Source organism: Rhinopithecus roxellana, chromosome 13, assembly GCF_007565055.1.
Source record: "Rhinopithecus roxellana isolate Shanxi Qingling chromosome 13, ASM756505v1, whole genome shotgun sequence".
Taxonomy (NCBI): domain Eukaryota; kingdom Metazoa; phylum Chordata; class Mammalia; order Primates; family Cercopithecidae; genus Rhinopithecus; species Rhinopithecus roxellana.
In genome coordinates, this window is record NC_044561.1 from 58,110,900 (window position 1) to 58,124,424 (window position 13,525).

General features: G+C 47.5%; 1 protein-coding gene across 18 annotated transcripts in view; it reads left to right on the top strand.

Annotated features, from left to right (window-relative positions):
• The window catches only part of DRICH1 (aspartate rich 1), a 67,781-nt gene that overhangs the window by 24,739 nt on the left and 29,517 nt on the right, over nucleotides 1-13,525 (top strand). For all 18 annotated transcript variants that reach the window (XM_030914815.1, XM_030914816.1, XM_030914814.1 and 15 more), the window contains 4 exons: nucleotides 4,093-4,114; nucleotides 7,638-7,744; nucleotides 9,106-9,127; nucleotides 12,618-12,685. In XM_030914815.1, coding sequence (XP_030770675.1) covers nucleotides 4,093-4,114; nucleotides 7,638-7,744; nucleotides 9,106-9,127; nucleotides 12,618-12,685 — 219 coding nt within the window. The remainder of the gene's footprint in view (nucleotides 1-4,092; nucleotides 4,115-7,637; nucleotides 7,745-9,105; nucleotides 9,128-12,617; nucleotides 12,686-13,525) is intronic.

The window sequence follows — 13,525 nt, forward strand, 5'->3', positions numbered from 1 at the left end:
TCCCAAAGTGCTGGGATTACAGGCTTGAGCCACCGCGCCTGGCTGCCTCCTCATATTTCAATACATTTAAATATTTACAATTAAAAGTTCAGGACTGGGCATGGTGGCTCACACCTGTAATTCCAGCACTTTAGAAGGCCAGGGCAGGTGGATCACCTGAGGTCAGGAGTTAGAGACCAGGCTGGCCAACATGGTAAAATCACATCTCTACTAAAAATGCAAAAATTAGCCATGTATGGTGTTGCATGTCTGTCATCCCAGCTACTCAGGAGACTGAGGCAGGAGAATCGCCTGAACCCGGGAGGCGGAGGTTGCAGTGAGCCGAGTTCATGCCATTGTACTCCAGCCTGGGCAGCAAGAGTGAACCTCCATCTCACAACATTGAAAACAACAAAAACAAAAATGTCATCACAACCGCCGCCGTGCAATGGCCTGACAGAACGTTCTTTCCCATCTGCTGGGAGCCTGACTGAGGGGCCGATTGTTGAACTCCTCTAACTCAAAGCATGCGTGTCAAAGTGGGAATCTCAGGGCTATGAGATTGGAGGTGAAACTATAATGGGCCAGTGGAAGGAAAAAGTTGAAAGGTGGTTCCTTCAGTTCTTCTTTCTCACTTGAAGGCTGGCAAGTGTGAACGATGCCTTTCTAGAGACCTCTGACTCCCCAGAGCCCAGGGATAGTCTGACAACACCGAGGGAAGGACAGAGTGATCTCGTGTAACCCAGTGTGGCCTCACCTGGAGTAGGAGGGTGGGCGAGTTGCTCTCTGGAATAACTTCTTGTGGAGTTTTTGTTTCTAATGATTGGCCAGTGGACACCGTCCATGAGGGCAGCTGCAGTGAGGCAGACCTGCAGATGGAGAATGATACTCTAGGAGGATCTCTGGGAGCAGTTGGGTGACACCTGTTGCTTTGGAACCTAGGAACAGGGTGAGGAAGTCAGAACCAAAGGAAATATGTGTAGAAGTCTGACTTGTTCCTTTTGTATTTTAATAAGATAGAGGTGAGAGACAATTAGTGTCCATGGGCTTTGTGTGCTGTAAACATTTTTTTTTTTTTAACCATTTTGTAACCATTTTTTTCCTTGCTCTGATTTTAATGATTACCTTTCCCAGAAGACCAGTTTTTCCTTTCTATGTGACAGCAAACATCAAAGCCTTGAGTTTTGATTGGTTAATATCTTCTGGAACTTGGGAATGCAAGAGCCTTATTAGGTCCAGGCACTGACTAAGATGCGAGGTATCTGGTGAGACTCCCTCATGCTCACTACTTGAACATAGTTGTTTCTCTGAGATGGTGTCAGAATCTTCAGTCCCGCGCTCCATATGCCGCATCCAGCAAAGCTCCCTGAGGGACTCACAGTCTCCAACCCCCAGGGCACTGACATTAACTCTGTGTCCTTTTAGGTCCCCCTGAGGACAGCCTGAGTTTAAAATCTCTAACACCAAGTGAGAAACACATTGCTGATGTCCAGGTAAGACACCCTTTCTTTGCCTTCTGAGGAAATGTTGCTTTCCTGATGTGAGAAACAAACTCACCCATCCAAATCCAAAGAATGAACTCAGGCCCGCAGAACAGAGAAAGCGAGACTTTTAATGGTGGTCTTGCAACATTGGGTGTCTGAGGGTAGACACACCCAGAACAGTTTCTTTTTTTTTTTTTCTTTTTTTTTGAGACAGAGTTTTGCTCTGTCGCTCAGGCTGGAATGCAGTGGCATGATGCTGGCTCACCACAACCTCTACCTCCTGGGTTCAAGCAGTTCTCCTGCCTCAGCCTCCTGAGTGGCTGAGATTACAGGCACTTGCCACCACACCCAGCTAATTTTTTAATAGTTTCAGTAGACACAGGGGTTTTACCATGTTGGCCAGGCTGGTTTTGAACTCCTGACCTCAAGTGATCTGCCTGCCTCAGCCTCCCAAAGTGCTAGGATTACATGCGTGAGCTACCACACCCGGTCCCACCCAGAAGAGTTTCAACCACCAATTTATCCCCTAGTGTGCAGGTCCCTCCCCTGGTTCCTCATAGGCTGAGTACTATGAGGTCACAATCTTCCCGGGTGTCACATATTGACTGATGTGTAGGGGCTTTAGGTATTTTTTTTTTTTTTTTTTTGAGACAGAGTCTCGCTGTCACCCAGGCTGCAGTGCAGTGGCCGGATCTCAGCTCACTGAAAGCTCCGCCTCCCAGGTTTACGCCATTCTCCTGCCTCAACCTCCCGAGTAGCTGGGACTACAGGCGCCGCCACCTCGCCCGGCTAGTTTTTTGTATTTTTAGTAGAGACGGGGTTTCACCGTGTTAGCCAGGATGGTCTCGATCTCCTGACCTCGTGATCTGCCCGTCCCGACCTCCCAAAGTGCTGGGATCACAGGCTTGAGCCACCGCGCCCGGCCTAGGTATTCTTTTTATTGTTGTCTTACTGCATTTTGTTGAAGCCACATGCGTTGCCATCCTAGTCAGCTCAGGGGCTCTTCAAGTATTTGACTTATGACCTAAGTAGCTGGGTAGGCTGATAAGAATAGACAAAGTGAGCTATTCTGCAGGCTAGTGAACTTTCAACTTAGACTAAACTTATTTGTTAAAGTGAGGACAAGTAAGCGGGGTGCAAGGGGGACCCAACAAGCAGGCATTGCCCATCCAACCAGGAGCCTAGGATTTCTTCTGTCCTTTGCTGACCTAAACAGGTTCAAGGCACTTTGTCTTAAAAATGAACAGCTGTGGCCGGGCGCGGTGGCTCAAGCCTGTAATCCCAGCACTTTGGGAGGCCGAGACGGGCGGATCACGAGGTCAGGAGATCGAGACCATCCTGGCTAACACGGTGAAACCCCGTCTCTACTAAAAATACAAAAACTAGCCGGGCGAAGTGGCGGGCGCCTGTAGTCCCAGCTACTCGGGAGGCTGAGGCAGGAGAATGGCGTAAACTCGGGAGGCGGAGCTTGCAGTGAGCTGAGATCTGGCCACTGCACTCCAGTCCGGGCGACAGAGCGAGACTCCGCCTCAAAAAAAAAAAAAAAAAAATGAACAGCTGTGTGGCTGGGCGCTGTGGCTCACGCTTGTAATCCCAGCACTTTGGGAGGCCGAGGCGGCAGATCACGAGGTCAGGAGATCGAGACCATCCTGGCTAACATGGTGAAACCCTGTCTCTACTAAAACAAAAAATTAGCCAGGTGTGGTCACGGGCGCCTGTAGTCCCAGCTACTCGGGAGGCTGAGACAGGAGAATGGCGTGAACCCGGGAGGTGGAGCTTGCAGTGAACCGAGATCGCGCCACTGCACTCCAGCCTGGGCAACAGAACGAGACTCCGTCTCAAAAAAAAAAATCGACTGCTGTGGTCGGGTGTGGTGGCTCACGCCTGTAATCCCAGCCCTTTGGGAGGCCAAGGTGGGCAGATCACAAGATCAGGAGATCGAGACCATCCTGGCCAACATGGTGAAACCCCATCTCTACTAAAAATACAGAAATTAGCTGGGTGTGGTGGCACACGCCTGTGATCCCAGCTACTCGGGAGGCTGAGGCAGGAGAATAGCTTGAACCTGGGAGGTGGAGGTTGCAGTGAGCTGAGATCGCACCACTGCACTCCAGCCTGGTGATAAAGCGAGACTCCATCTCAAAAAGACAAACAACAACAACACCAAACAGACCACTGGATGCATTATTTCCTTCACCTGATTTCTTTCCTTCTCAATTAATTCTGATGTAAGATGAGGCCCATTATGTACAACGTACATAATAGTCCTTCTTGGGGTGGAGTTCAGCGGGAATGTCTTCCCATCTCATACATGACATGCTAGGATGTTTTTAAATCACAACATATATCATCAACTGTAATGCAGAGGCATTTTCCTCCACACCAGTTTTCCTCTTTGAATTAGGCATTGTGCGCTTGCCAATCTAAATCAACTTCAAAGAAATTCTGTGGGAAAAGCTCTTGTCTTTTCCACACATGTCCTCTATGCTAGAATGTTTTGTCTTTGACATGGACTCAACCACTGTTTCACAAGTAGTTTTGTGAAGTCATCAGGAGACTAACAGATCTGTGTAAAGGGTGCAGCAGAATTGATCTAATCCTCATGGCATCTTCTTTTGTCTCATTGCAGATTTTACCATCAGTTGTCCAGGGTACGTACCTTGAACTAACTCACTTTCTGAGAAACAACCTTGCTGGCTTTAATATATAGAAACCTTAATCTGGGTTCCTGTTAAAAATCTTGGGGGTGTGGTGAGAGGAAATGATTTTGCAAGTGTATAACTGTGAGCAGAGGGGCTGTAGAAATGTGTGTGAACCCAGAGGACCAACCAGGAGATTGTTTGTGAGCCAGTGTGTCTTCACCTGGAGTAGGAGAAGTGAGTGCACTTCTCACTGACTTATCCTGATGTTGGTGGCTCTAAAGAGTGGATTCTGGAGAATCTCAGCACCGAAGAGGATACCTTTCCAGGTAGGCAACAGGACTTCAGATGGGATCTAATCAAACAACATTTCCGGGAACCTTCATGTTATACCTGCTGCTTGGGAGGCTGAGGGAGGCTGTAGAAAGAGAAAAAGGAAAAGTAAATATAAGCTGCGTTTGTTATTTTCAGAGTTTAATGTCATCATGGTGAGAAGTACTATGTTTATGGACTTTTGAGTATCCTGTGTTTTCGATCACCTCTTCTTGCTTTATTATTTAAAGATGATTTTTCTGAGAACAACTGCTCTTTTCTGTCTGTGCCACTGTAAAATCTCAGAGCCTTTGGTTTGGGATGCAGTTCTGTCACAGGCAGTTACTTAATCTGGGATATAAATTCTTCTGCAGTGTGCCCGGATGCTTAGGATAAATGGATCCTCACCTTATGAACTGTTAGGTTTCATGGCAGCACATTCATTTGTCTGTCCTTGCTGTTTACCTCTGGTATCAAGACATCTCCCTGGGTGGGAGGGACACGAACGAAAATTCACTCTGGGTTCACTGCAGAAGATCCAAGTCTTGGAAATGGAGGGAGAAGCACAACCGTGAGCACACTGTCAGCATTCCATTTCTTCATTTGAATGAGAATGCTGCAAGTTTTTACCGATCATTGTGGAAGAGGACTTTCCTTTCCCATTGGGTATTCTTGGCACCTCTGTTGAAGATCAGCTGACTCTTGGTGTGCATTTAATTCTGGGCTCTCGGCTAACACGGTGAAACCCCGTCTCTACTAAAAAAATACAAAAAAAACTAGCCGGGCGAGGTGGCGGGCGCCTGTAGTCCCAGCTACTCGGGAGGCTGAGGCAGGAGAATGGCATAAACCCGGGAGGCGGAGTTTGCAGTGAGCTGAGATCTGGCCACTGCACTCCAGCCTGGGTGACAGAGCGAGACTCCTTCTCAAAAAAAAAAAAAAAAAAAAAAAAAAAAAAAAAAAAAAAAAAAAATTCTGGGCTCTCGATTCTATATCTGTGATACTTATGGGTGCCCCCATGCTAGAAACATGCTGTCTCAGTTTCTCTGTTTTTTACAGATTTCAATCTCATGAATGTGTTTCCTCCAACACTATTCTTTTTCAATGTTACCATGGTTATTTGCGGCATATAAAAATTCCTTAAAGTCTTAGGATTAACGTTTCCATTTCTGCACAGATGTCTGTTGCCAGTTTGATAGCAGTTGTTGTGAGTCTGTAGATCATGTGTGTAGTATTGTGTGTTAGTCAAGTTTACTCTTCCTATCCATGAATACAGGAAGCCTTTCAACTTATTTGTATGATCTTTACTTGAGTCTTTATTTTGACAGCTGATTAGCTAGATTTAACATGACTGAGATAGATTTGTGTTTTTTTTTTTTTTTTTTTTTTGAGATGGAGTCACTCTGTCACCATACTGGGGTGCAGTGATGTGATCTCCGCACACTGCCACCTCTGCCTCCCAGATTCAAGTGATTCTCCTGCCTTATCCTCCTAAGTAGCTGGGATAACAGGTGCCTGCCACCGCATCCAGCTAATTTTTGTCTTTTTAGTAGAGATGTGGTTTTGCCATGTTGACCAGGATGGTCTTGTTCTCTTGACCTCATGATCCACCCACCTCAGCCTCCCAAAGTGCTGGGATTACAGGCATGAGCCACTATGCCTGGCCAAATTTGTGGTGTCGTATACCAGTATTTTGTATATCTGAATGAATAGGCATCAAAAAAATGCTATGTAAGCTAGTTAACCAAAAATCACCCCCGTACTCATGGACATTTTTTCATGAATTTCTTCATTTCTATTGGTATACATTTTCTCATTTCAGTAGATCATGTATATTTGAACCTGGAAACTTATCCTCATGGCAGAAAGTGTTCAGAGTCACATCTCTCAGCTTCACTGGTATAGGTTGCGCAGGCTCTGGGTGCTTGGCCTGTTTGAATGAAGCTTGATCTTTAGGGAATCTCCTCAGGGAGAGTGACACAGAGCTGCTGAAGCCCTTGATCGCAGGGGTCCAAAAGGTTGTGTGCACACACCCTGGTTCCAGAAGAAGACTTACAAGGAGGAAATCATGACTATTTTTTTTTTTTTTTTTTTTGAGATGGAGTCTTGCTCTGTCGCCCAGACTGGAGTACAGTGGTGCAATCTCGGCTCACTGCAAGCTCCGCCTCCTGGGTTCACACCATTCTCCTGCGTCAGCTTCCCGAGTAGCTGGGACCACAGGCACCCGCCACCACATCCGGCTAATTTTTTGTATTTTTAGTAGAAACGGGGTTTCACCATGTTAACCAGGATGGTCTCAATCTCCTGACCTTGTGATCCGCCCTCCTCGGCCTCCCAAAGTGCTGGGATTACAGGCATGAGCCAGCGTGCCTGGCTGACTATTTTTAATTGTAGCATTTTAATATTTAATTTTTGAACGACCTCTATGAAAAAGAAATTGTGATCAGCTGGGCGCGGTGGCTCATGCCTGTAATCCCAGCACTTTGGGAGGCCGAGGTGAGTGGATGATGAGGTCAGGAGATTGAGACCATCCTGGCTAACATGGTGAAACTGTGTCTCTACTAAAAATACAAAAAAATTAGCCAGGCCTGGTGGTGGGTGCCTGTAGTTCCAGCTACTCAGGAGGCTGAGGCAGGAGAATGGTGTGAACTGGGCAAGCGGAGCTTGCAGTGAGCTGAGATCACGCTCCTGCATTTCAGCCTGGGGGACAGAGCAAGACTCTGTCTCAAAAAAAAAAGAAAAAAAAAAAAAGAGTGTGTGATCAGTAGAGTAATTTGGGTGAAATTGAATCCACTTCACCAATAAATTAAGTAATTAATCCTTTAAAACAGATGCTAAATATAGTACCATCATAATTGGATCCTAGTGTACTGCCATGGTCTTGAATACATTAAGAAAATGCTGTTTGTTTAGAAGACTTTCAAAACATTTGAGAGGGAGGAAGGCACTCTTCCATTGACCCTCAGTGTGCATTTTAGATCCATTTGGGGTAGACTGTTTTGTGTTGCTCCCTGATGCCTCTAGCACAAGGCCAAGGCCTCCATGTCTCATGTCTTTCTTTCTCCCCTTCTCTGCCATCCCTCTTCCACTCAGGGGAATAGTACAGCATCAACTCAGTCCATGCTTGTTAATCAACCACCTCCATATACCACATCCAGCAAAGCTCCCTGAGTGACTCACAGTCACAAACACCCAGGGCACTGATCTTTCCTCTGTGGCCTTCCAGGTTCTTCTGAGGACAATCTGAATTTAATACGCCTACCGCCAAGTGAAACTGGTGATTGGGAAAATGATGATAATGATGAGGATGATGAGGATGTTGATATCATCCAGGTAAGACCACCTTTCTTTGTCTTCTGAGGAAATGATGGTTTTCTGATGTGAGAAACAAACTCACTAGTCCAAACCCAAAGAATGGACTCAGGGAGCTGAAAAATAGAAAAAGTGAGATTTTCTTTCCTTTTTTTTCTTTTTCTTTTTCTTTTTTTTTTAAGAAAGAGTCTAGTTCAGTTGGCCAGGCTGCAGTGCAGTGGTGCAATCTCGGCTCTATCTCCTGGGCTCAATGAATTCTCCTGCCTCAGCCTCCTGAGTAGCTGGGATTACAGGCATGTGTCCCCATGCCTAGCTAATTTTTGTATTCTTAGTAGAGATGGTGTTTCAGCATGTTAGCCAGGCTGGTCTCGAACTCCTGACCTCAGTAATCTGCCCACCTCAGCTTCCCAAAGTGCTGGGATTACAGGCATGAGCCACCCCGCCTGGCCGAAAGTGAGACTTTTAATGACAGTGTTTCAAGATGCGGTATCTTATGGGCAGACACACCCAGCACAGTTTCCACAAGGAATTTATCCCCTAGTGTGCAGGCCCCTCCCCTGGTTCCTCATAGGCTGAGTATTATGGGGTCACAATCTTTCCAGGTGTTGCCTATTGATTTTTGGGGAGAGGCTTTAGGTATTTTTCTAGGGTTGTCTTACTGCATTTTGTTGCAGCCCACAATGCATTGCCGTCCTGGTCAGCTGTCGCTGGGCAGGCTGATAAGAACAGACAAAGCGAGCTATTTTGCAGTCTAGTAAACTTTCATCTTAATCTTCTTTGGTTGAAGTGAGGGCAACGAAGCGGGGAGGCGGTGGGGCCAATAAGCAGGCATTGCCCTTCCAAGCAGGAGCCTGGCATATCCTATTTCTTCTGTCCTTTGTTGACCTAACCGGTACAAGACACTTTGTGTTAGAAATGGGCTACTGTGTACATTATTTCCCTCACCTGATTTCTTTCCTTCTCAGTTAATTTTGATATAAAAATATGACAAGGCACATTATGTACAACATACACAATTCTCTTTGTGAGGATGGAGTTCGGTCTGAGTTTCTTTTCATCTGATACATGACACACTAGGATGTTTTTGAAGGACAGCATCCATCATCAACTGTATTGCAGAGGGATTTTCCTCCAAACCAATTTTTCTCCTTGGATTAGGCCTTGTGCATTTACCAAGTTAAATCACCTTCAGAGAAATTCTGTGGGAAAAGCTTTTGTCTTTTCCACACATGTCCTCTATGCTAGAATGTTTGGCCTTTGACCTTGACTCACCACTGTTTCACAAGTAGTTTTGTGAAATCATCAGGAGACTAACAGATCTGTGTAAGGGGTGCAGCAGAATTGATCTAATCCTCACGGCATCTTCTTTTGTCTCATTGCAGATTTTCCCATTGCGTGACCAAGGTATGTACCTTGAACTAACTCACTTTCTGAGAAACAAGCTTGCTGGCTTTAATATATAGAAACCTTAATCTGGGTTCCTGTTAAAAATATTGGGGGTTGGCCAGGCACGGTGGCTCAAGCCTGTAATCCCAGCACTTTGGGAGGCCGAGATGGGCAGATCACGAGGTCAGGAAATCGAGACCATCCTGGCTAACACGGTGAAACCCCGTCTCTACTAAAAAAAAAAACACAAAAACTAGCCGGGCAAGGTGGCGGGTGCCTGTAGTCCCAGCTCCTCGGGAGGCTGAGGCAGGAGAATGGCGTAAACCCGGGAGGCGGAGCTTGCAGTGAGCTGAGATCCGGCCACTGCACTCCAGTCCGGGCGACAGAGCGAGACTCCGCCTCAAAAAAAAAAGAATGGAGTTTCATCGCTTTCTCTTGTCTTCTCCATCTTTGTGCGATGATGGCGGTGACACCAGCAGAAATTGGTGAGGAGGCAGAACAGGAATCAGGTCCCCACTTCTCTGACACAGAGCAGACAGGACACAAGTCAGGACAGACACAGACAGGTCCCAGGCCTGATCTTTCTGGGGCTAGGACAGATGAGTTTTTCTTTTTCACCTCTTCTGGAAGCCACTTGAGGAATAGTCCTTGAGGAGACAGTATTGTCCAAGGGTTGTCTGGCCTAGAAATGTGCTTTTTTTTTTTTTTTTTTGAGAGGGACCCTCACTGTGTTGCCCAGGCTGGAGTGCAGTGGTGTGATCTCAGTTCACTGCAACGTCCACCTCCCAAGTTCAAGTGATTCTCCTGCCTCAGCCTGTTGAGTAGCTGGAATTACAGGCATGCACCACCACGCCCAGCTAATTTTTGTATTTGCAGTAGAGATGGGGTTTCTCCATGTTGGCCAGGCTGGTCTCAAACTCCTGACATCAGGCGATCCGCCCACCACGGCCTCCCAAAGTGGTGGGATTACACACGTGAGCCACCATGCCTGGCTGACGTGTTTCAACTGGACAGAGCTCCCTAGCACTAATACCAGGGGAGGTGGGGAGGGACACAAGTTCCAGTGCACCAGGAGCCAGCAAAGGGATGGGGACTGATTCCAGAGTCCAGCTCATCCTTGCAACTGTTCTGTGGAATCCACAACACATCAGTTTCCACTTATTTTGTAGAAGGTTTGGAATCTTCAGTGTCAAACTCTATCTGTGTTGTGTCTTCCCACAGGGTGGATAGAGGAACCCTGGCTATGATGTTTCCTGCCAGGGCAGTGACTGTGTCTTCCTCATTAGTCCTTACCCCAGAGCTCAGTCCTGGGGAGAACATGTTAGGCCCCATGGGCACTGTAGTGAACACATCCCTGGGGTGAGTTCTAGGTCAGCCCTGGGCTGGGATCTAGCGCAGGTGTGGAAATGTTCCCGTCTCAGCCTGTCCAGCCTGTTGAGCCCTACATCAATCCTGGAGCCTGCCCCAGCTTCTGAGTCAGGGTCCCTGGAGATGAGGTTGAGCTCCTGAGGACAGTGAGGTGCCCCTGCCCCTCGGCTTTTGCTTCTCTGATGCTGTCTAGACAGGGAGTGCAGGGCCACGCTCTTCCCCTGTGTGCACATGCGCCCCCTGCTGGCCTGCCTCTGGACCTGGATGTTGTCCTCATTGTCATCTCCCCAGCCCCACACAGTGACTGGCCCTTGTGCACATGCCCAGGAAGTAACCATAAATGTATGGTAGCAGCACAGCTGTAAACCAATTTGCAAGAAAACACCAGGGGAGGGGGTCATGTCTTCCTCATGTCTGGGTCTCCTGTGTCATCTATTGTGGTTGTCAGTCATATATGTGCCTCCTCGTATTTCTTCTTCTTCTTTTTTTTTTTTTTTTTAGAGATGGAGTCTTGCTCTGTCGCCCAGGCTGGAGTGCAGTGGCCAGATCTCAGCTCATTGCAAGCTCCGCCTCCCGGGTTCCCGCCATTCTCCTGCCTTAGCCTCTGGAGTAGCTGGGACTACAGGCGCCCGCCACCTCGCCCGGCTAGTTTTTTGTATTTTTTAGTAGAGACGGGGTTTCATCGTGTTAGCCAGGATGGTCTCGAAATCCTGACCTCGTGATCCGCCCATCTCAGCCTCCCAAAGTGCTGGGATTACAGGCTTGAGCCACCGCGCCTGGCTGCCTCCTCATATTTCAATACATTTAAATATTTACAATTAAAAGTTCAGGACTGGGCATGGTGGCTCACACCTGTAATTCCAGCACTTTAGAAGGCCAGGGCAGGTGGATCACCTGAGGTCAGGAGTTAGAGACCAGGCTGGCCAACATGGTAAAACCCCATCTCTACTAAAAATGCAAAAATTAGCCATGTATGGTGTTGCATGTCTGTCATCCCAGCTACTCAGGAGACTGAGGCAGGAGAATCGCCTGAACCCGGGAGGCGGAGGTTGCAGTGAGCCGAGTTCATGCCATTGTACTCCAGCCTGGGCAGCAAGAGTGAACCTCCATCTCACAACATTGAAAACAACAAAAACAAAAACCTCATCACAACAGCCGCCGTGCAATGGCCTGACAGAACGCTCTTTCCCATCTGCTGTGAGCCTGACTGAGGGGCCGATTGTTGAACTCCTCTAGCTCAAAGCATGCGTGTCAAAGTGGGAATCTCAGGGCTATGAGATTGGAGGTGAGACCTATAATGGGCCAGTGGAAGGAAAAAGTTGAAAGGTCGTTCCTTCAGTTCTTCTTTCTCACTTGAAGGCTGGCAAGTGTGAACAATGCCTTTCTAGAGACCTCTGACTCCCCAGAGCCCAGGGATAGTCTGACAACACCGAGGGAAGGACAGAGTGATCTCGTGTAACCCAGTGTGGCCTCACCTGGAGTAGGAGGGTGGGCGAGTTGCTCTCTGGAATAACTTCTTGTGGAGTTTTTGTTTCTAATGATTGGCCAGTGGACACCGTCCATGAGGGCAGCTGCAGTGAGGCAGACCTGCAGGTGGAGAATGATACTCTAGGAGGATCTCTGGGAGCAGTTGGGTGACACCTGTTGCTTTGGAACCTAGGAACAGGGTGAGGAAGTCAGAACCAAAGGAAATATGTGTAGAAGTCTGACTTGTTCCTTTTGTATTTTAATAAGATAGAGGTGAGACAATTAGTGTCCATGGGCTTTGTGTGCTGTAAACATTTTTTTTTTTTAACCATTTTGTAACCATTTTTTTCCTTGCTCTGATTTTAATGATTACCTTTCCCAGAAGACCAGTTTTTCCTTTCTATGTGACAGCAAACATCAAAGCCTTGAGTTTTGATTGGTTAATATCTTCTGGAACTTGGGAATGCAAGAGCCTTATTAGGTCCAGGCACTGACTAAGATGCGAGGTATCTGGTGAGACTCCCTCATGCTCACTACTTGAACATAGTTGTTTCTCTGAGATGGTGTCAGAATCTTCAGTCCCGCGCTCCATATGCCGCATCCAGCAAAGCTCCCTGAGGGACTCACAGTCTCCAACCCCCAGGGCACTGACATTAACTCTGTGTCCTTTTAGGTCCCCCTGAGGACAGCCTGAGTTTAAAATCTCTAACACCAAGTGAGAAACACATTGATGATGTCCAGGTAAGACACCCTTTCTTTGCCTTCTGAGGAAATGTTGCTTTCCTGATGTGAGAAACAAACTCACCCATCCAAATCCAAAGAATGAACTCAGGCCCGCAGAACAGAGAAAGCGAGACTTTTAATGGTGGTCTTGCAACATTGGGTGTCTGAGGGCAGACACACCCAGAACAGTTTCTTTTTTTTTTTTTTCTTTTTTTTTGAGACGGAGTTTTGCTCTGTCGCTCAGGCTGGAATGCAGTGGCATGATGCTGGCTCACCACAACCTCTACCTCCTGGGTTCAAGCAGTTCTCCTGCCTCAGCCTCCTGAGTGGCTGAGATTACAGGCACTTGCCACCACACCCAGCTAATTTTTTATAGTTTCAGTAGACACAGGGGTTTTACCATGTTGGCCAGGCTGGTTTTGAACTCCTGACCTCAAGTGATCTGCCTGCCTCAGCCTCCCAAAGTGCTAGGATTACATGCGTGAGCTACCACACCCGGTCCCACCCAGAAGAGTTTCAACCACCAATTTATCCCCTAGTGTGCAGGTCCCTCCCCTGGTTCCTCATAGGCTGAGTACTATGAGGTCACAATCTTCCCGGGTGTCACATATTGACTGATGTGTAGGGGCTTTAGGTATTTTTTTTTTTTTTTTTTGAGACAGAGTCTCGCTCTGTCACCCAGGCTGCAGTGCAGTGGCCGGATCTCAGCTCACTGCAAGCTCCGCCTCCCGGGTTTACGCCATTCTCCTGCCTCAACCTCCCGAGTAGCTGGGACTACAGGCGCCCGCCACCTCGCCCGGCTAGTTTTTTGTATTTTTAGTAGAGACGGGGTTTCACCGTGTTAGCCAGGATGGTCTC